This window comes from Carassius auratus, chromosome 15 (assembly GCF_003368295.1).
Source record: "Carassius auratus strain Wakin chromosome 15, ASM336829v1, whole genome shotgun sequence".
NCBI lineage: Eukaryota > Metazoa > Chordata > Actinopteri > Cypriniformes > Cyprinidae > Carassius > Carassius auratus.
In genome coordinates this window covers 20629727-20652390 of record NC_039257.1, presented here as the reverse complement: position 1 = coordinate 20652390, position 22664 = coordinate 20629727, and the positions used below count along the sequence as shown (strand labels likewise).

Here is a 22664-nt window from a genome sequence, read left to right as displayed (position 1 = left end):
CCAATGCATATTTAATTAGGCACATTTCTCAATCCAGAAATATTTCTAAAGCACAACACACCCACCCCACAAATGGAAAAGTGAAAAAATAAAATAAATAAAATAAAATCTAGTCATTAATAATTTTTTGAGTTTAAATGAAATGAAACAATTAGAGACTAAAAGAGAGGACATTTGAATTTGAGAGAAGTGACATTTCAAGTAATTTAATAAAATCACCAGTTTATTTGTTTGTTTTTGGTATTTTGGGGGCAATTTTTATCTATTGTATCTCTTTGTTTAAAACGTGTATAAAAACTGAAATAAACTCCAGGCAAAATAAAATAAATAAAAGTTTCTACATGTGGGTTGGCTTTTACTTTCCTTGTCATCACAAATCTGTGCCAAAGTGTTTTTCATGCATCAGTGCTTTTCTGGCTCCATGTTCACCCCCATACATGCCAAGCAGCCTTGTGTGATTGATTCAGCCTGCAGCAGGGGTCAGAGTTCACTGAAGGGTTAACAGGAAGAGGCCTATCTCTCTGACCCCTTAAGGTCACCCAAGTCCCTCCACTTCAATTTCTTTCCTAATTTTTCCTGACCATAAATTAGCTTTTCTTCTCCTTCTGCTCTGTATTATATATATATTTTAAATTCAGATTATTTAAAGACATCAAAGTATTTATAAATGTTTGCTGCATCGGAAAAACAACAACAACAACGAAAACCAAAAATACTTGTATAAGATTGCATTTTGAGGGTAAAAAACAAAACAAAAAGAAAAACTTAAGTCACAGCTCATGTCACATTTTATTAGCCCTATCACTTTCCTAAATAATAAAAGATAAAAAAACTGTAGTCTAAAGCAAAATGTTTAAAAACATTCTAATAACAGTTTCTCTCCAAAACAAATCCTCTAAAGTTTAGGCTGTAAAAACATCAATCCAAAAACAAATTAATTTAAGGTGAAGCTGATGCCTACCTTTCTCATTCGGGACGAATCCAAAATGTTTCCATGTTCCCGACGTATCTGGATGCTAAAATATTATTTATTATGTAGTGTCTGTACTTTCATCGACATAAAACACTATCCTTCACATCAGCTATATCAGCACAGTGAGGCACAGTCACGCTGAACACAACATTTTGTACAACGGAGCAGTGTAACTTTTTATTTGTTTCTTTAACTGTATTTTATATTGATAATGAAAAGGCTTCAATATAGCAAAATAAGGTTGTGTCAGCGCGATGGTAATATCAAAGCTGGTTGGTTATACAGAAGCAAGACATTATTCAAAGCTGTCAAACTTTTGCAAAATAAAGAAAACTACTCTCTGCTGTTTCGTTTTCCTTTCCGAAAACTTTGGAACGTGTCACAATGAATCGTAATTTCTAAATCACATTTTTTTTCTTTCATTTCGTTAATCTGTCAATATGATTTAAGTGAAATATATTTAGTGTATTTGCCTATATTTTTTTTTATGTAATCCTATAGTTTTTCTGTTTTCTCCACTCACAGAAGCGCTGCTAGTGTGTGTGATCTGTTGAATTCATCTCACACTATCCTCAGATAAACTCTAAGGGCAGTCATTGAGACTTAGTGTTCACAGCTGAGCGAATATTTCACTCATTGGCTTCGGCGTCATATTTGCATATGCCGTACTACTGGAATTCATGATTGGTTCACAGCAAATTTCAAATATTAAATGGAAGGATAAAATAACATTATTAACTGGTTAATGGCCATTTCAAATTTTCGATTCTGTTCAGAATTATAAAATTAGATTTTGTTTCTGTTTCTGGATCTGTTCCTGTTAAAATTTCCATTTTCCGTTTTCGTTCCTTGAACTGGTTCAGAGCCCTGATTACCGCCACCTATCTCTCAAGTGGACTATTGACACTCCTAATTGAGATTGTAGATAGAGTGTCATCGACCCACTTGAGAGATAGTTGGCGGTAATGTACTTATAAATCTGCAATCCGCCATAAAGCAAGAAGAAGAAGACACTTGAGAACGCTTCAAGAAGATGCGTCAGGCGCCTGCTGTTGAGAACGCACTCAGGACAGTTCAGACATTACTGTGAAAATCAGAGGTAAAAACTAAATAAATACTGTTCTGTTAATTTGTTTTTGTTTGTGTATGTTTTTTTTTGTTTTTTTTACTCTCAAAGCCGTGATTCCCATACACTTACATTATATGACTGACAGACTGCAACGGTTTGAGTTAAAAATCATTATTTGTATTCTTCTGAAGAAACAAAGTCTCCTGCACTTTGGATGCCCTGGGGGTAAGCAGATAGATATTGTATTTTTTATTTTTGGGTGAATTTTGTATAATTAGAATTTTAAGAATTTTATGTTCCAGAGTTACATGGGAAATCAAGACAAAAGTAACATCTTAAATTGTATAATATATTGTCTTATGATACCATGCTATTTAGATGGAACACTATAAAGCAGCTCCACTTTATTATTATACGTCACTGTTCACAGCACAATATCAGCAAAATTGGTGTGAACAAGCTGCTGCAAATGATATATGCATTTTGGGTCTGTGATTGAAGAGAAGTGTGAAAATGTGTGTGAGAAAGAAAGGAAAAAATCCAGGCAGGTTGTTAATGATCCATCCGTTGGTTTAATGTAGAGAATAATTGGTTTGAAAGTGTTGGGGTGCATTTTGCCAACGGCACTTCTCTATTTATCTCCATTAACTGCGACTTCGTTATAGCTCACACTCCTTACAAAGATGTCAGTCAAAGCATCACAAATTCAGAATGTTTTATTTGAAAGCCAGGTCCTCTTTGTTGCTGTCTTTAGTCTTCAAAGAGCACAGACTTTAACCATCTGTGTATTCAGCGACGCACAAGAGAAAGCCATATATCTCATTTATGCCCTGTGCTGGATGCATTGTTTCACTACATATGATCCACTGAATGAGTGAAAAATTCATAATTGTTTATTTCTAAATGACGACTTTGTGATGTTGTTGTGGCTGAACTGCAGCCTTAATAGCCTGTTAATAATAATAATAATTCCTTATATTTATATAGGGCTTCTCTAGGCACTCAAAGCGCTTTACATAGTCAGGGGGTATCTTCTCATCCACCAGTTGTATTGCAAGATGCAAGAGGTCTGAATACATAATGGGGCTTGTAATCTCGTTCCTCTAGGTTTTTGTTGGCTTTTGTTGTTTGTCTGTTTTTAAAAAGGATTATTATATATAAACAAGCATGTATTAACAGTTATGTGTCTCTGTGTGAGTGTGTTTATGATCACCATTCGCAATGTACTGCCAAATGATAAAGAAAATTTAACACAATCACTCCAACTAGCCACTTTGGCCTTTTCCATCTTGCTATATTTCAGCTACACTGAACTGTCTGTGTAAATGCAGCGGAAAGATAATTTTTTTTTTTTATATGCTGATTGAATTTGATTGGTTAAAGCCCTATATTGTCTTATTATATTAAGTGGAATTATTAACAAAATTTAAGAATTTGATATGAAAGACATTGCATGCGTTTAAGATAAAATGCTCTTTTAATAGGCAAAATAAAATGACCTGGAAATCAATTTAAATAAATATTTGTATGCAGTATTAAGTCATAGAAAATGTAATTTCCCAACAACAAAATTGTGGCCAGTGAAAATGTGGAGTGGTTAGTAGGCCTAAGTGGTTTGAAAACCATGAGCAAAAAAGTTAATGTAAGTGGCATATAATGGCAATAATAAATACATAAGCAATATTACAACACACAGTGAGAACTCACAATCTTTCTTGGTAAAAACAAAACAAAAACATTACAATACTTCCCCCTAGTGGTCACGATGAACGGCCGATAATTCATCGTAGGCCTACACAAGAAGATTGGACGACAGGAAGAGGAACTGCATTCAACCGATCCAAAACATTCACACAACTGAGACATTTTCATTAGTCCAACAAGATGGACAAAACAAAACAAAAAATAATCTTCCAACATGGTCATTCGATTGAAAGTTAATTTATTAAATATAAAGCACAATTCTGTATATAGAAAATTTGTTGTGTGATAACAAGTGCATGATTAATTCATGGTGAAAAATGAAACATATTATTAGAAAGTACTTACAGCAGTTTAAATTCAATTCATATTCACTCAAAAGGCATTCTTAATTTGATTTTTCATAACCCTATCACAGTGGTTGCTGGAGTGTCTGCATACTGGTCCATGTCAAGCAAAGTACAGTATGTACTTGAAAGTGATATGATAACAAAAACTATATTTTTAATTTAGATAATTCTGAAGAAAATGTGAGTGCGCCTGCCAATGCAACACCCCCAACCATGACGGTATTGTGTATGATTGCCAGGGTGTTTTTTCCCGCACTCATTTTATCATCTAACAAGTGAAAATCAGAAATCTGATTGCTTAGAGAAATGACAGCATGAATTCTTATTAAGTTGCATGATTTGAGGTGAAATTTAAATTTGAGTATTTCCTCATTCCTCGTGTTAGTTATCTTCTTTCCAGCATACTCCATCACCTCCCACTTTATCTTCTGTTTTAGAACTGGTGAGGTGCAATGTCTCTTTAGCCTGTATCTGTCCCTCCTCTTCTTCCTTTACCGCCTCTAACTCTTCATCCAAACCCTGGAGAGTTTCTTGCATGTCAGAGGAGGCTAGCATGACGTCGGTCGGACCCCTGGACTCTGTGCTCGCATTCAAAGAGTTCTGTTCGTCCGATGTTTTACGGCTTCCGTCTGCCGGCCCGTGTCTCCGGATGGTCCTTCGGTTTCTGCTGCGCCGTGATTGGTTGCAGTGCAGTGTGCGTCTGCGATGCCATTGGCTGAGAGATCTGTGTGCTTCTGCGCTAAGTTGCCGCTTCGCTACACGAGGCCGGAAGCTGCTGATGTAAAAAAGGGCAGCGTAGAGAGACGTAAGGTAGTACCCACCTGAGAGAAAGACCGAAAGACAGTTTCCATGTTACACATGCTTCTATGTGAATATTTCAAAAAACCTAATAAACTACACCCTTCTGGTGGAAGATTCCATTGACGGTCATTATTTTTATTATTATAAGCTGACATGCTGGACTGAGTATTGCTTTGAAAGAATCACATTGTTTGCTTTAACCTCACTGCATACAATATAAACGAGTACAGAAAATGCTTGATGGGTTGGAATGTGTGTGTGCCCCCTACCCTCTCCTTGTAGTTGCAGGGGGTCTAGCAGCTCCATCATATAGTCAGTGTCCACCTGAAGTGTAGCTACATCACTACGCAGTAACACCCATGTCAGGCATGGCAGGAAGTCGTCTGCCCCGAAGACCGTACCTGACATCAAACATAAATCTGCACCTTAATGACGGAGGGTTTTAGTAATGCCTCTATGTCTATATGTTTGGGTAATCTATACAGGACAAATCTAAATGATTAGAGCACTAGTATTTCCACCAGCTAAAATGGTTTTAAGTCAGCATCTTTTGCTGTAGTTTGTCAGTAGGAAACAGAGATCTGATCCCATCATCATTCAGGACTAAATCCAGAAGAACTGTGCCAACGTCTCCAAGGTGCTTCAAGAAACTGAAGAACTACGTGCAAGTGCACCTAGCGCTAAAGCTGCTATAAACATAAAGATGGTCACACCAAATGTTGACTTGATTTAGTTAACAGAAGTTCATTGATAAAGAAAATCTATTTTAACGGCATCCTCATTTTACAGCATTTTTACACAAGTGCCTAAAACTTTTAAAGTGCTGTAGCTTTGCAGGAAGCTTTCTTGAAGTGTCTTAGAGACGCAAGTTTGTTCTGTTTCTTCGTGTCGTTCCAGATCTAGATCTCTGTGTGGAGCACTGGCTGTCGTCAGACCAAAATCTCACTGGATTATTACAATTAATTGTTAACTGATATTTCCTACTGACACACTACAGCAAAAGATAGAAATAACTGACCTTAAACCATTTTTAGCTGGTGAAAGTACTAGTGTTCTAATAGTTTTGGCCACTGTATAGAAATGAACGTACAAGGTCATCGTTGAAAGGAAGTGGAATGTTGAATATCAAGAGAATCTGCATGTGTCTACTGTACAGTAGCACTTCACTCACCAGGCTTGGCATTAGCATTCATACTATGGTAGATATTCTTGCAGACTTTGAGCAGGGTGTCAACTTTTTTACTGGGTGAATAGGCCTCATGCATTGTGGTCCAGCGTTGCTGGATCTTATCCATCATGCTGGAATCAGGCACCCCGGCCCCTGCTGTGCCCTCCAGCTCCTCCAGGCTACAGTTCTCCAGGGTGCTCTTGTTGGCCTCTAAACGCTGCAGAGTGCCATCATCCCTGCGTGCTGTCTTCAGACACACGTAAAGGTGAGAGTAAACTGGCTTCAGAGCGACTTTATGTAAGGAAAGCTCCAGCATAGCATCTAAAGGCAGAGAGAAAAACAGATTTGTGAATAAATTTGGTTTTAGTAAAGGCAAATAAAAGAATTGTTACTGTATGGAATTCTTGCTAGAAAGATTTGTGCTGTGTCATCATGACCAAACATGCTTTCTATTGTAAACCACATAAGATTAGCTTTAAGATTTTTTTTTCTTAATTCTAGACCCATGAAAATATATATGTAAAAAAACAGACAGCTGTGAAATGTGTAATGCATTATGAATTGTCATACCCAGCTCAAAATCCGGAGTGTCTGTGATGCTGTCTGTGATGCTTTGGATCTCTGGACAATCAAACAGGGTTTCCCTCAGAGAGGTGAGAGACGAACGCACTTCCTGCAGCATCTCTGTGCAGGTCACTCCAGAACTGACCCCGCTTGCAAGAGTCTGCTCAACAAATCCCCGCACAGCCTCAGCAAAAGCCCCGCTCTTCCGCTCCGCCATCTCCTGGACACGTTTACTCAGTCTGCGGTGTGGAGACACAAGTCCACCGAGAGCCTGACCCACTGCGGAGAGGCGGTTCTTCATCTTATCTGCCAAGTGGAGGCGGGGCGAAGGTAGTGATGGGGAGGGGCTTATAGCTGGCTCAGACTCCTCCTCTATACTGCTGACCGACAGCGAGTCCAGCTCTAAGCCAGGCGGTTGAAGCAGAGAGGAAGGAAGTGATGAGTTCAGCCATATCTTGTCTTCTATCCACGACACACGGTGTGGTGACTGAGGGAGAGGGCTTTGAATAGAGTCAACACTTGCTCTTTTTAGGGGGTCTTCATTGCCGGCGCCACTCGCCCTTCGAAGCACAACTCCACTTGGGGGAACTGGAGAGTCTGGATTCTTCTCAAATGATCCTTTGAGAAGTAACAAAGACATTAACGTGAGATATGCCTTTTTATCGAGAGATCCTGATGTAGTACATAAACATTACAGCTTAAGGCAAGACACCACAGGTGAATAGGGTAAAAAAACTACAACAACAAACTAATAGATATCACCATACTTCTCCAGTTGACTGATTACATTAAAGGGCTATTCCACCCAAAAATGAAAATTTTGTCTTTAAACACTTAACCCCCATGTCGTTCCAAACCCATAAAAGCTTTGTTCGTCTTCGGAACACAATTTAAGATATTTTGGATGAAAACAGGGGGGCTTGAAACTGTCCCATAGACTGCCAAATAAATAACACTGTCAAGGTCCAGGAAAGTATGAAAAGCATCGTCAGAATCGTCCATCTGCCATCAGTGATTCAACCGTGACATTATGAAGCGACGAGAATACTTTTGTATGAAACAATCTCTCTCCTCTGTGTCACTCCATATCACTGTGCTGCGTATGCTCTTCTGTGTCCTCCGCACCACAAGGATGCACTGTTTCTACATGCATTTAGCTTTGATTTGAAATAAAACAGTGCATTGCATTGTGGTGCGGAGGACACAGAAGAGCATAGACAGCACAGTGATATGGAGGGACACAGAGGAGACCGTTGAGAAAGGAATTACTGAATAAAGACATTATTTTTGTTTTCTTCGCTTACAAGTGTTTCTGTCGCTTCATATAACCCAGATTGCACATCTGATGGCAGACAGAGTATTCTGACGATGCTTTTCATACCTTTTATGGACGTTGGCACTGTTATTTACTTGGCAGTCTATGGGACAGTCTCAAGCCTCCAGGTTTTCATCCAAAATATCTCTAATTGTGTTCAGAAGACGAACTTTTACGGGTTTGGAACGACATGGGGGTAAGTGATTAAAGACAAAATTTTAGGGTGTAGTATCCCTTTAAGAACATTTATACATCTATAATTAAATATGCATTAAATTGCAAACATCTGAACATTCGATGAAGCCAGGTTCAAAATTCTTGTTTAATTTTTTTTTTGACATATTAGAGTTAAAGGTTTCTACAGATGGGAATTTTGTATTTCTTTTTTCTTTCTTTTTCACTCCAAAAAACACTCAGAAAATACTACCAATATGCTAGTGCTATTAAATTGGAAATGTTTGGGTCAGTGGAGGAGAAAAATAGCATTCTGAGAAAACAGGCTTTAAAGATATGCACCGTAATCAAAATATCTCTAAAAACAGATGAGAAAATCTTTGTAGTTTTGCACATTAAATGTAAAAATCTTAAATTATAATTATAAATGTGCCTTAGAAACAAACTTAAATAAAATAAGTTGAAGTACTAGAATTACCAAAACTAAAACTGAAATAAATCAAAGCTGAACAGAAATATCTTAACTAAAAAAATACAAACTAACAACAATAAGTTAGAAAATTAGAAAACTGACAGTATAAAAGTAAAAGATAGCTGGCAGAAATAAAGGACAGCCACTACCTCTGTCATGGTCAAAGCTGCTGGAGTTGTCATCAGATAGTGTAGATGACCTTTGTTTGAGTCCTCTCCCTGCCCATGCTCTCGTGGTACTTAACCGCTTGTCTCGCCTGAAGTTCATTGGAAGATTGACTGAGCTGGCTGAAGAATGAGTGAGCCAATCGTCACCATGCTCTTGAAGGTACAAGGGATTGATGAAGCACATGGCACCACTGGCAGCTGTAACCTACCAACAAGTAGAAACAATTTCATGGTCTTGCCTCCCACACACAGTACAGTGGGGCTCGAAAGTTTGGGCACCCCTTGCAAAATCTGTGAAAATGCGAGTAATTTTCAAAAAATAAGAGAGATCATACTAAATGCATGTTATATTTTATTTAGTACTGTCCTGAGTAAAATATTGTACATAAAAGATATTAACATTTAGTCCACAAGACAAAAAAAAATGCTGAAATTATTCAAATAACCCTACTCAAAAGTTTGGGAACCCTTGGTTCTTAGTACTGTGTGCTGTTACCTGATGATCCAGGACTGTCTTTCTGTTTTGTGATGGTTGTGCATGAGTCCCTTGTTTGTTCTGAACAGTTAAACTGAGCAGCGTTCTTCAGAAAAATCTTTAAGCTCCTGCAGATTCTTCAGTTTTCCAGCATCTTTGCATATTTGAACCCTTTCAAGCAGTGACTTTATGGTTTTGAGTTACATCTTATCACACTGAGGACATTTGAGGGACTCAAACACAACTATTTAAAAAGATTCAAACATTCACTGATGCTCCAGAAGGAAACAAGATGCATTAAGAGCTGGGGGGTGAAAACTTTTGAACACGATGAAGATGGCCAAATTTGTCTTATTTTGTTGAAATATAATTGTTTTCCATTTAGTTCTGCCCTTTCGTAAGCAACAGAAGATACTTGTATGTTTCCCGGTACACAAATTAAGTACAATTTACCTTGATCTTCAAATTCCAAAAGTTTTCACCCCCAGCTCTTAATGCATCTTGTTTCCTCCTGGAGCATCAGTGAATGTTTGAATCTTTTTAAATAGTTGTGTTTGAGTCCCTCAAATTTCCTCAGTCTGAAAAGATGTATCTCAAAATCATACAGTCACTGCTGGAAAGGGTTCAAATATGCAAAGATGCTGGAAAACTGAAGAATCTGCAGGACCTTAAAGATTTTTCTGAAGAACGCTGCTCAGTTTAACTGTTCAGAACAAACAAGGGACTCATGCACAACCATCACAAAACAGAAAGACAGTCGAGGATCATCAGGGAACAGCACACAGTACTAAGAACCAAGGGTTCCCAAACTTTTGAGAGGGTTATTTTAATAATTTCATAATTTTTTTTGTCTTGTGGACTAAATGTTAACATCTTTTATGTATAATATCTTACTCAGTACAGTACTAAATAAAATATAACACGCATTTAGTATGATCTCTCTTATATTTTGAAAATTACTCATATTTTCACTGATTCTGCAGGGGGTCGAGCCCCACTGTATATAGAATCGCAAAGATTAAAGAGAATAGATTCCTAATGGATACATTAGTTGTGGCAGTACATTTCAATGTCCTTGTTCACCGCTACACAGGTTTGGGGATTTTCATACATTAAAGCAGCATAAATCAATATTTAGATATTGCACTTAAAAGTCCAATATGTTCCTGTAGCACCGAGGCCAAAATATTGCAGGGTTTCCACTGTCGAGCCAGAAGCTTAACTGCGCTTCACTAAAACCCGCCCTTTACACGCCTCTCAGAAACAACATCACGAAACCCTTTCATTTCACCAACAAAGAGAAGTTATCAGAAAACGAATAAGAAATAAGTCACTGGAACTAGCACGATCACAAAACGAACACGATAAAAGCGACCATTTGTTTGCATGCTTTGTTAAATAATCCGAAAGCATGATGTTTTTACTATAATAAGTGATACTTTGATCATGATTAATTAATTTATTATAATTGAAAATGTCACACAGAAAAGCGTTATCCTGCTTATTCAGTCGAGTCTGTTTCTGTTTATTTGAAGTCACAATAGCCTATATACATCACATTTAGAAAGAATGATCATTTATATATTTTTATAAAAGCTCCCCCCAAAAAATGATTATATTGTTATGATTAGCTACGTTCATACGAGACTTATGAAAGATAAAATATGATACTAAATAAAGACACGATTGTGATAGAGAATAAGAAGCTGACGTCTGATTTCTCCATCGGTCACATTTACCATGTTTACTGTGGTAATGTTAATGCCTAGCGTGCAAAGTCTTATAAATATTTCTGCCTTGTATGGTGATTATAATCCACATCAGATCAAGTTATTTTAAACACTCGCTGCTGACTGAAAGTGAGTTTTGAGCTCAACTTATTTTAAAAAGTCTTTAATGCTGGTGTTACAGCTGTTATCTTTCAGAAATGATCCGCGGCGCTGACGCTGTCCAGATGTGGAGAAACTTCGCCTTTCTTCATAACTCCTCCTCTACCCCCTGCTGGCCTACTTTGGCCCAAGGTTTTTGTCGGGCCAAAAAACCCTGGCCGTTGGCCCCGAAGAAGCACCGAAGAGGCATGATCAAGCCCCGGAAGTGACAGTGGAAATGCGACTGGCCCTGGCACGCACTAGCACGCCTGCTTTTAGCCCGACAGTGAAAACACTATAGTTGACCACAAGTTTATTGCCTACCAACTGATTTGGCGGATTAAAATCCTTTTGGTAACTTATTGTCAGTAGCTATGTTTCCATCCACCTATTTCTATGCACATTTTGGGATTTCGTGTAAAAAAATAAATAAATAAAGGAGAAAAAAAAAACCCTGGATGGAAATGGCAAGATGGGCAAATATACTTAAAATTTGCATAAATCTGCTGCACTCAACCAAGTAGAATAAATTACTTATCCGGTAATAAAACATGAACAAACTTCCTTTCAAGACTTCCTTCAAACTTCAAAGACATATAACTTTGTGATGGGACAGTATAACTGGACCAACCAAAGACTGATCTAATTGCATTTAAATGCTAGTTTTGTTGTTCTAAAATGCTTGAGCAAAGTCTTGCCAAAGTGCTTTGTTATAATTAACTCTCAGAACTGCTTTCCCAAACAGCAGACTCTGAAAATAAGATAACATGAGCATGTTTCGTCTGCGCTCTCTAAAGCTCCTAATTTATTGCATACTAGGATTATTACATACAGTACAGCGCCTTCTCCTATTCTTTGTAATATTTAGCGCAAAATAATCGGAAAGTGACCATTTTGTCCTATTCAACATACTGGATGGAAATGCTGCTTCACAAATGTTTTATGCAATGATCCAATTTTGCGCATAAGTTTAATTTGTAACTTTGAACGGAAACACAGCTAGTGTCTAGATGATACACATTAAAATTCATGTGAACCAGACAGTCTAATATCCACGAATATTTGGTTACACTTTAGTATTAGGTGTCCATTGTTGCAGTGTAATACCGTAACACAAATAAGGACCAGTTTCTACTACAGAAAGTAGATGTAACATGAAACAGGAACACTTTAAGATAAAGTGATACCAATTATTTCTCTCAAATGATTAGTCATTTTCTCTAAAACAAGTTACATGGGCAATACTTAAAACAAACAGGGGCAAGAACTAGTATCTTTTATAGGTACAGTAGTCTGCTTTATGACATACCCCATTAATAAATTCAGAAATTTGAATTATCAGAGAAGTAAAGTAAAGGCCAGAGTCAGAGGGTTTGTATCACCTGTATAGTGCACATGATTGTTTCTGCCATGTCTTTGGTTTCTGGTTTCATACTGCTAATCAGCGGATCTGAAGAGGGGCACAGCCAGGTCTCTAAAGGTCAAACACACAAATCACTAGAATTCAGAGAGTCCGATTTGCATAACGTCAGAGTTATAATGTAGTACAGAGGATAGTGAATGACAGCGCAAGTACTTACTTGGACCAAGCAGAGGAATGAGATGATCTGGAAGACTTTTAAGGGAGTAAACCCATGAGGGAACCAATAAACAGACAGGCAAAACATCCCTGAGAGAAAATTAAGTGTAGCAGATGTCAGATAATACAAAAATAAATAAATAAATAAATACTTATAGTGTACTTACAGTGTATTTATCTAAAAATGTTCTGGTAATACAAGGTAAGTACATGGGGTAGGGTTAGGTTTAGGGGTAGGTTCAGGGTTAGTACCTAGTTATTACATAGTTATTGTAATTATTATAATAAGTACATAGTATGTACATGAGAAACAGGACTGTAAAATAAAGTGCTACCTATATATTTATAGCAATATTTATATCGTAAGTTCAAAGTAACTTTAAAAGTAACTATTTTTAATAACGTTAATAAAGAATAAATATTATTTAACAGCACTGATCCAACCTTAATACAGCCTTTATACCAACACGCAAACTTTTAATCAGGTTTAATAAGTTTCAAATATTTATTTAATGTATCAATTACAGGGTGCCCCTTAAAAGTGTAATATTATGCCAAATTACAATTTTACTGCAATAGAAACAAACAGATTATTGATTATTTGAGATCGTTTGTCCGACATGGTAACCACAATTTGTAACATCTAAAATAACTGGTTTTATTCAAGTCAAAAATATTATTTAACACCACTGAACCAAATTATATACGTGAATTTATACCAACAAAACACATTTTTATGGGTGGAATCATTGCAAGTTACCAGTTCTTTATACAATGCATAGCAAATTGAATATAACTTACTACCCAACACAGGGGTGCACAGAGCTTCCTGTGATAGCATCCTGTTATCAAGCAAAACAGACGTGCTTCCTTATCAACAGCTGCTAGATAAAAAGAACTGAGTCCCACCTGCTCACTGTGTAGAAGTGCAGCAGCTGAAAGAGATCAGGGAAAGCCAGGTGTGATGCCGTCAAGTGCAGAGCTATGAAAGAAAAACAGAGACAAGAGAACTAACTGAGTCAGACGAACACTATGAGTAATAGAGAGAAACTGGACAGACTAGTCATGAACTTCAAAAGTACACAAATGCAATGAGGAAATAGGAAGACTGTAGGGTTCAGGATGTGAATTTTATCAGCATGCACAAATAGAGAACAAACTGCTGCGTAGAAGAGTTGACTGAACTTTGCACAAACGTCTCATGTAGCCTACATTGTACAAACTCTTCCCATTCTGTTCTTCTCATGTCAGTTTGTAACAGGAAACGTAGAGAACATGCATGCTTTAGAACTGCATTATGCCTGGCAGCTCATTCACTTCCTTGCCAAAAAAAAAAAAAAAAACCCCAGGTGGCTCTTTCATAGAGGTGTTGAGAACACGACGTCATGAGAACATGTTGATCATGATAAATGCTTGAGGTCATGTTAATTTCTGACTTGTGATTAGAAACTTGGGTATAGCGTATCTGAGCAGCAATCAAAGATGAAAAGGCTTTTTTGTACCTGTTCCAGTGGTTAAGATGGGGAATTCTTTGACCGGCTCCCCTCTGTCCCCCACAGACACACACAGAAGCTGGTCTTGAGACGAAGAGTCTTGGACCACCAGGAAACTCTGTGTAAATGAACAGCTATTTAACAGTCATTTCGCTGTTATGCTTAAATCATTGAGAATCAAAATATCATGGAGAATAATGTATCACTGTGGTACTAATCAGTTGAGCACTCATTTGAAAAAGCAATACAACAACCACTGAATTCAAGGAAATGCTCACTTTGTGGGTAAGCACTCTTACAAGAGGAAGTCAGTGCACACCAAAGTTAGGTGGCAAAAAAAATCTAAATATAGATGACTACTTTAGTTATCAGTATTAAATTAGCTTATTAAAACCTATCATGGATATGCTTCTAGAATATACACAGCAGCTAACTTTCTTTCAAATTCAAAATATAAAAATAACGTTTCAAGAACTTTGTTTGAGGATTTAGCTCCTTTACATTGACCACAACGGAAGTGAAATGAGACCTTTGATAATTGACATCATTTACTCGTTATATAGAGTGTAAATATGAAAGCATATTTCATGGTTTTGAAAGGTGGAGGGGGAAAAAAAGTTGCTCACACATACAGACTTTCAACATATGTCAACACTTTTTTTAAATGTACAACATTAGATCCCTGGATACTTTATTCAAAATAAAGCCAAGATGTAATAAATAAATAAATAAATATTATGTAATCTTGTATTTTTCCATAATTATTTTTAAAAACACAAATGAGCGTTATACTAGCAGAAACACAAACCAAACCAAACCAAACCAAAGTAACACCAACATAAATAATCACTTCCACAAACCCTGGAATAGGTCTTTATCTGATCTTACACCACCACTCTGCCTCTCTTTAAGTGCACTTGCAGTCATCCTTTATGCAAACTTATCAAACTCTACTTCTGCAAATATCTACAACATAACGGTAGATTTTATTCTGTAAAAAAACACAAAGCTCAACTTCAGTTAGTGGCACTAGTTTAAGGAAAATTTCATATATATACATATATATATATATATATATATTATATCATTAAGGAAAATTTCATATATATGATAATAAATTCACGTCTTCCGAAAGTACATGGCTTGGCAATGATCCTCTTCACGGAAGAATGTGGTTTGAGGCACACGTGTATAAATATAGGACTTCTTATTTGCAAAACTAAGTTATGCTATTTTCTGTGATGTAATTGGCAAGACTTCCGATTCAGTAGGTAATTAACTGGAGGAAAGTGCATTTAATGGTAAAACTATTTGCGCTACAGACCAATGTGTTCATGAAAAATATAAATTAAAAAAAATAATTAAATAAATTAAAACAATATGTTCAGAAATAAGAAAGTTTGTAATATTATAAGCAGGTTATAAGGTTTTTTTATTTTTTAATAACTGGAAGCAGATCGCATTAAAGCCTCCACATAAAAGGTACAAATGACTGTAACATATTAATGGACAATGGATATTAATGAACAATGGTATACATAATTTAAACAATTTGTGTTATCAGGCTGCAACATAACAAAATTGAAAAAAGTGAAGGGGGCCTGAATACCTTCTGAATGCACTTTTGTGTCCAGTTTCCCTCAAAGTCCACCCCAACTGCTCTTAAATAGCCTATATCATTATTACAGGTTTATCAAAGCCTGTGACGTCAGACCAAGTGCGAGAGCCGGCTACAGTGCTCACCGCGGGGAGAGTGCCATGGACAGCAGAGCTTGTTTCTCTGTTTTGTCACAGATCTAGGATTTACACAAGCTCCAAATCTGGATCCAGAACACCTGAGAAGAGATGATGCCAACCCCTAAGAGTATTGTATTACAAAAAGCACTATATAAATAAATTGAATGAATCCCCCTGAGGATCCTGAACTCCCGGCCAGCCTCCCTCTCCCACCACCTCTGTCCCAGCCCTCAGCATCTCCTCCGCTGTCTCCTGGGAGCCCTTCTGCTCACCCTCAGCCCATCATCTGCACATGTCTATCTATATAGGTGCATATATGGATGCATGTCTATAATCTGTTGTGTCAGGAGGATCCCTTGACTCTGTCTCCAGCCTCTGAGTCCCATACTCCACCTCGACCTGTTGACCCAGCAGCTCCACCATAGCTCCTAGCTTCCTCCTCTCCACTGTGCCCCATCAGCACAATAGCACCGCAGGGATGGTTTGTCCTTACGGCTCAGCCTTGGTCTGTCATCGACCATCTGCTGCCTTGATACTCCTCTGGCTACACCTCGTCCCTCTGGCTCTTTCAGGCTCCTTCTTCCCTCCAGCTCCACCTTGGTCCTCTGTTGCTCTGGCTCCACCGTATCCTTCCGGATCCCTACTTTTGTCTCGTTCTTCCCTCTGGATCCTCCCCTGTCACCTTGGCTTACTGGCTCTCCGTCTCCGCCTCGGCTCCACCACTACCTGCTCCACTACCGTCGGTCACCCCACTGGAGTCATCAGCTCTTCCTCCACCATGGCTACTCCCTTCGTCTGCTTCACCATGGACCGCCATCCTGGCTGGGCTCTGGGTTCCTGATGGCTCCTCCGCTCCTGCCTGTCTCCCTCCTCCGACAGCTCCACCCTGTTTTTCGGCTGTCGCCCTCCTCCCTGGTGTCCTTCCTCTGCTAGAGCCTCCATCTGTTTTGTCTGTCTGTCTGCCTACCTTCCTCCCAGCCCTTTGCCGTCCCTGGTAACCATTCCACATCCACTCGTTTGTCCTCCACCAACAGTAAAAAAATGGAAGAAGCAGCAGATTGTTCTCAAATGTAAAACCTACGGTAAATACCTTTGAACATCATAAATGCCTCGATAGGCTATGGCTACATACAGTAAACTTTAAATAGAAATAAAAATATAGAAAAATTTCACTTCATTGTTTAGCTTTGTGCAAACTTCATATAGCCAAAATTGTAAATTCTACTTCTTGTTAAAAAGTATGGAAGAACCATTACTTATACCACAAAAGACTGCTTTTTAAGTTATTTTCCTTAGCTATCCAAAATGTCAGAACAACTTGATGATGTAACAGAAACTATGGACCTTTTTTTTTTTTAGCATTTTAAATAAAGTTGTTCCTTTATGCTTAAGGAAGGTTAAGGAAACCAGTATGACACCATGGTATAATGAGCATACTCACACCCTAAAGAGAGCAGCCCGAAAAATGGAGCGCAGCTGGAGGAAAAGAAAACTAGAGGTATTTCGTTTTGCTTGGCGGGAAAGTAAACTATCCTACAGAAAAGCATTAAAATCTGATCCAATTACTTTTCTTTTCTTTTATCTTTTAGAAGAAAACAAACATAACCCCAGGTATTTATTCAATACAGTGGCTAAATTAACTTGTTAAATCATCTAAACCAACAACATGTATGTTACACCCTATACCATCTAAGCTCCTAAAAGAGGTGCTTCCAGAAGTCATAGATCCTCTTCTGACTATTATTAGTTCCTCATTGTCAGTAGAATATGTCCCCAAGCTGGCTGTTATTAAGCCTCTCATCAAAAAAAAAAACACAACTTTACTCCAAAGAACTAGTTAATTATAGACCAATCTCGAATCTCCCTTTTCTGTCTAAGATACTAGAAAGTGTGGTATCCTCACAATTATATTCCTTCTTAGAGAAAAATGCTATATATGAGGACTTCCAGTCAGGATTAAGACCGCATCATAGTACTGAGACTGCTCTCTTTAGAGTTACAAATGATCTGCTCTTATCATCTGATCGTGGTTGTATCTCTCTATTAGTTTTATTGGATCTTAGTGCTGCGTTTGACACAATTGACCACAACATTCTTTTGCATAGACTTGAACACTTTGTTGGCATTAATGGAAGTGCACTAGCATGGTTTAAATCAGTTTCGTAGCAGTGAATGAAGATGTATCATATCGATCACAAGTGCAGTATGGAGTACCTCAAGGCTCAGTATTAGGGCCGCTACTCTTCACGCTTTATATGTTACCCTTGGGAGATATCATCAGGAAACATGGTGTTAGCTTTCACTGTTATGCTGATGATACTCAGCTCTATATTTCTTTGCGGCCCGGTGAAACACACCAATTTGAAAAACTAATGGAATGCATTGTTGATATAAAAAAAACTGGATGACTAGTAATTTCTTACAGCTAAATTCTGAAAAAACAGAGGTGTTAATTATAGGACCTAAAAACTCTGCATGTAATAACCTAGAACACTGTCTGACTTAATGGCTGCTCTGTCAATTCTTCGTCATCAGTTAGGAACCTAGGTGTGCTATGTGACTGCAATCTTTCCTTAGAAAGCCACGTTTCTAGCATTTGTAAAACTACATTTTTCCATCTCAAAAATGTATCTAAATTATGGCCTATGCTCTCAATGTCAAATGCAGGAATGTTAATCCATGCATTTATGACGTCAAGGTTAGATTACTGTAATGCTTTATTGGGTGGTTGTTCTGCACACTCAGTAAACAAACTACAGCTAATCCAAAATGCAGCAGCAAGAGTTCTTACTAGAAACCAGGAAATATGACCATATTAGCCCGGTCCTGTCATCGCTGCACTGGCTCCCTATCAAACATCGTATAGATTTTAAAATATATCTCATTACTTATAAAGCCCTGAATGGTTTAGCACCTCAGTATTTGAATGAGCTCCTTTTACATTATAATCCTCTACGTCTGCTATGTTCTCAAAACTCAGGCAATTTCATAATACCTAGAATATCAAAATCAACTGCGGGCGGCAGATCCTTTTCCTATTTGGCGCCTAAACTCTGGAATAACCTACCATTGTTCGGGAGGCAGACACACTCTTGCAGTTTAAATCTAGATTAAAGACCCATCTTTTTAACCTGGTTTACACATAACATACTAATATTCTTTTAATATCCAAATCCGTTAAAGGATTTTTAGGCTGCACTAATTAGGAACTGGGAAACACCCATACCACCCGATGTACTACGCTAATATTAGTCTGTTTCTCTCTTATTCCGAGGTCACCGTAGCCACCAGATCCAGTACGTATCCAGACCAGATGGTGGATCAGCACCTAGAAAGGACCTCTACATCCCTGAAAGACAGCAGAGACCAGGACAACTAGAGCCCCAGATACAGATCCCCTGTAAAGACCTTGTCTCAGAGGACCACCAGGACAAGACCACAGGAAACAGATTCTCTGCACAATCTGACTTTGCTGCAGCCTGGAATTGAACTACTGGTTTCGTCTGGTCAGAGAAGAACTGGCCCCCCAACTGAGCCTGGTTTCTCCCAAGGTTTTTTTCTCCATTCTGTCACCGATGGAGTTTCGGTTCCTTGCCGCTGTCGCCTCTGGCTTGCTTAGTTGGGGTCACTTCATCTACAGTGATATTGTTGACTTGATTGCAAATAAATGCACAGAAACTATTTAAACTGAACAGAGATGACATCACTGAATTCAATGATGAACTGCCTTTAACTTTCATTTTGCATTATTTACACACTGTTTTCCTAATGAATGTTGTTCAGTTGTTTTGAAGCAATGTATATTGTTTAAAGCGCTATATAAATAAAGGTGACTTGACTTGACTTGACTACTTGAAGCCTATTTCGGCCCATGTCTCAAGAGCAAGTAATTCAATTGTCCCTTCCTTTGATGTTCCTGTGGCACAAGGTTGCACCTTTTCGAGAGGGGGGTGAACTGTCACACCTCAAGGACCTTTTTTTTTTGTGTTTCCTTCCCCATGTGGTCAGTTGACCTAGTTTTCAGTGTATGTCTGATTTTCATTTGGTTCAGATGTGGTTCTTGTTAATTATCTTCATTTACCAATGTATTTAAGATGTGTTCAGTCTTGTGTTTCCTCGTCTGGTCTACTACGTCTCTACGTGTGTCTCCTGCCTGTTCTGTTCTGGATTTACCCTTGAGTGGATTTATTAAAGACTGTTTGCATTTCATCTTCCTCGTGCATTTCATTCAACCGTAGCATGAAAGTTTTACAGCTCAATTATAAACAAGAAATGATGACAACCTCTACCATAAATCAATCACAGAATAAACTTCTCCACTGCACTATACAACTATGCTTCCACTATGCACATAGACAAAGAAATGGCTGATATTAAACAGGGAAATATCAAAGGGAACAGGGACTTTCCACAGTATAGTTTTATAAAATAAGCAGGGTGGTGTTGGAACAGTGGATAAGACACATGCCTTTGGCGTGAGAGACCCGGGTTCGAATCCACTGTGAGGTGTTCCTGAGCAAGACACTTAACCCCTAGTTGTTCCAGAGGCGTGTGACCTCTTACATATATATATATATATATAGCAATTGTAAGTCACTTTGGATAAAAGCGTCCGCTAAATGAATAAATTTTAAATAAGTATCAATTGACATTTAGCAGACACTTTTATACAAAAAGACTTACGAATGAGGACAATGGAAGCAATCAAAAACAACAAAAGAGCAATGATGTAGTGATGAAGTGTTATAACAAGTCTCAGTTAGCGTAAATGCAGTACACTTAGCAAGGGCTTTTAAATAATAGAATAAATCAAAAAGAAAACAGATAGAATAGAAAAAGAATAGAGCAAACTAGTGTTATAGGTCTTTTTATATATAATTGTGTAATACATGAAAAGAAAATAGAATACAAAAAAAGATTAGAAAGGTAAGAAATTAGAAAGTTTTTTTTTTTTCAGTGGGGATGGGTTATGCGCTACAACTACCTGTACCTATGTCTATCCCCCAGCCCTAGTAAGACTAGATTTGATAGAATTTAAATTATTGAATTATGTATGAGTCATATTTCAAGTTGTATTTAACTAAAACACCTTTTTTATAGCACTGACAACATCAAGGTTTACAGGAATACTGCTGAAAATAATTAGTAACTTAATTAGTAAGCCCTGATAAAAAGGAAGGCACCCACCCCGGCAGGTCTGCCCCACAGAGCGGCATGTGCTCCATGACTGTCCCAGGGACTTTTGGGAGCCCACGCATCCTGACACAACCGTAAACCTCTCAGCAGACTCAGGAGTTTTGTGTCATCTTTGGAGACCCCATTGGGTACTGTGCTAGCAGGATTTTCTCTATTGATAAAAAAAAAAAAAAAATGCACATGGAATAAAATGGTGATTACATTTACTGAAGATTGTATCCTTGTTCTCTCTCACCTGTTCTCACTGGTTGTGAATTCATCTTTTGAATCTTTCATCATCATTGGTCCAACAGAATAGCGATGGACCTGTTCAGGAAATCTATTCTGTTATAAGCTCCTCCATTTTAGCTATGTTGCTGTAACCCTGCAGAAATTTAGAAAAAGAGAAACAAAGGAAATGAAGAAATATAATTTCTCTCTAACCCCACATCCTTCATTGGTATTTTTCATTCACTCTTGCTTTGTCACAGTTCTTTGTTAATAGCTCATGTGTTCTATCAGTGGTGAAATCTACAGTCCGTTTCTTCTTTTTTATTTTTTTTTAGGAAAGAGTTTCAATAAATAAATAAATTACAAATAAATTAAAAATACTTTCCAACTTGTTGAACAAATTATCAAATATTTGGGCAAACATTGTTGCTCAAAACTGCTATTTATCACTTCCGAATAACAATACTGTGGATGGATCATGTATGAATGGTTAAATTATCACGCAGTATAAACTCAAGCTAACATTTCATGATACATAAATAGTGCCAGTGAATAAAAAAAGTTCTAATTCTGACAATTATTACATCAATTTCAGAGTACTAAATTGCCCATCGTTACAACACTCCTTAATACTTAAATTATTATTTTTGTCTCACTGGTAGGCCTTTATCTGTAAGCAATGTAAATATTTATAATATTTTTATTCATGGCGGTTTTTATTATTTTATTATTATTATTATTTGTTTACAGTTCTGACATTTCTGTAAAAAAAAAAAAATGTAAGAAATGTAAAACCTACAGTAAATACCTTTGGACGTCATAATGCCTTGACAGGCTATGTAAGCTACATACAGTAAACTTAAAATAAATAAATAAAAGAATTATAAAAAAATAATAAATCCATGTCTAAAGCCTACTTTGGCCCATGTCTCAAGAGCAAGTAACTCACTTGTAATGATGCAAACAGAAGTCAGAGTTGAACTCACATGTGGTGTCTTCAAAATGTCCTCCTACATGAAGAAAAGAGTGAGCATCTGTGAAAGCTGCTCCAAACACCTCCACACACCTCCACACTCTGCAGATTCACGTGTGATGTAGCTGACACTCCTCATCACGGATCTGTCCTAACTCTCTCACGTCGCCGACAGTGAGATTCACTTTTGCTCCAGTGATGTTCAAGCCATCAATTTCAGTCACACTGAAGTTCAGTTTGAGCTTGAGAGTGACAGTACTTTTGATGATGATTTTGTGTGTGTCTCGCACTATAAGCTCCACCCATATTGATGGTTGCGGTAAACCTCACAGTGAAAACTTGACACAGTGACAGAAGTAGGATGTCACATAATGCAGAT

At 37.7% G+C, this 22664-nt stretch overlaps 1 protein-coding gene across 1 annotated transcript; it reads right to left on the bottom strand.

The window, feature by feature from the left end:
• Positions 1 to 3967: 3967 nt before the first annotated feature.
• rinl (Ras and Rab interactor-like) lies at positions 3968 to 22613 on the bottom strand. Its single transcript, XM_026282866.1, has 12 exons — positions 22299 to 22613; positions 21338 to 21466; positions 21094 to 21253; positions 14179 to 14287; positions 13586 to 13658; positions 12678 to 12766; positions 12480 to 12571; positions 8737 to 8959; positions 6633 to 7244; positions 6066 to 6383; positions 5164 to 5295; positions 3968 to 4914 (listed from the first exon to the last, which is right to left on the bottom strand). Exons 2-12 carry the CDS (start codon positions 21382 to 21384, stop codon positions 4475 to 4477), a joined length of 2295 nt encoding a protein of 764 aa, XP_026138651.1. The 5' UTR covers positions 21385 to 21466; positions 22299 to 22613; the 3' UTR covers positions 3968 to 4474.
• Positions 22614 to 22664: the final 51 nt, after the last annotated feature.

Bases quoted from the DNA above. Each gene is read 5' to 3' on its own strand.
- rinl (XM_026282866.1), bottom strand. From the start codon at position 21,384: ATGATGATGAAAGATTCAAAAGATGAATTCACAACCAGTGAGAACAG. The intron at 14,288-21,093 runs GTGGGTGCCTTC...TCATTTACACAG, and splicing joins TGTGGGGCAGACCTGCCGGG to AGTTTCCTGGTGGTCCAAGA. The intron at 12,767-13,585 runs GTGGGACTCAGT...ATTTTCTCTCAG, and splicing joins CACTTCTACACAGTGAGCAG to GGATGTTTTGCCTGTCTGTT.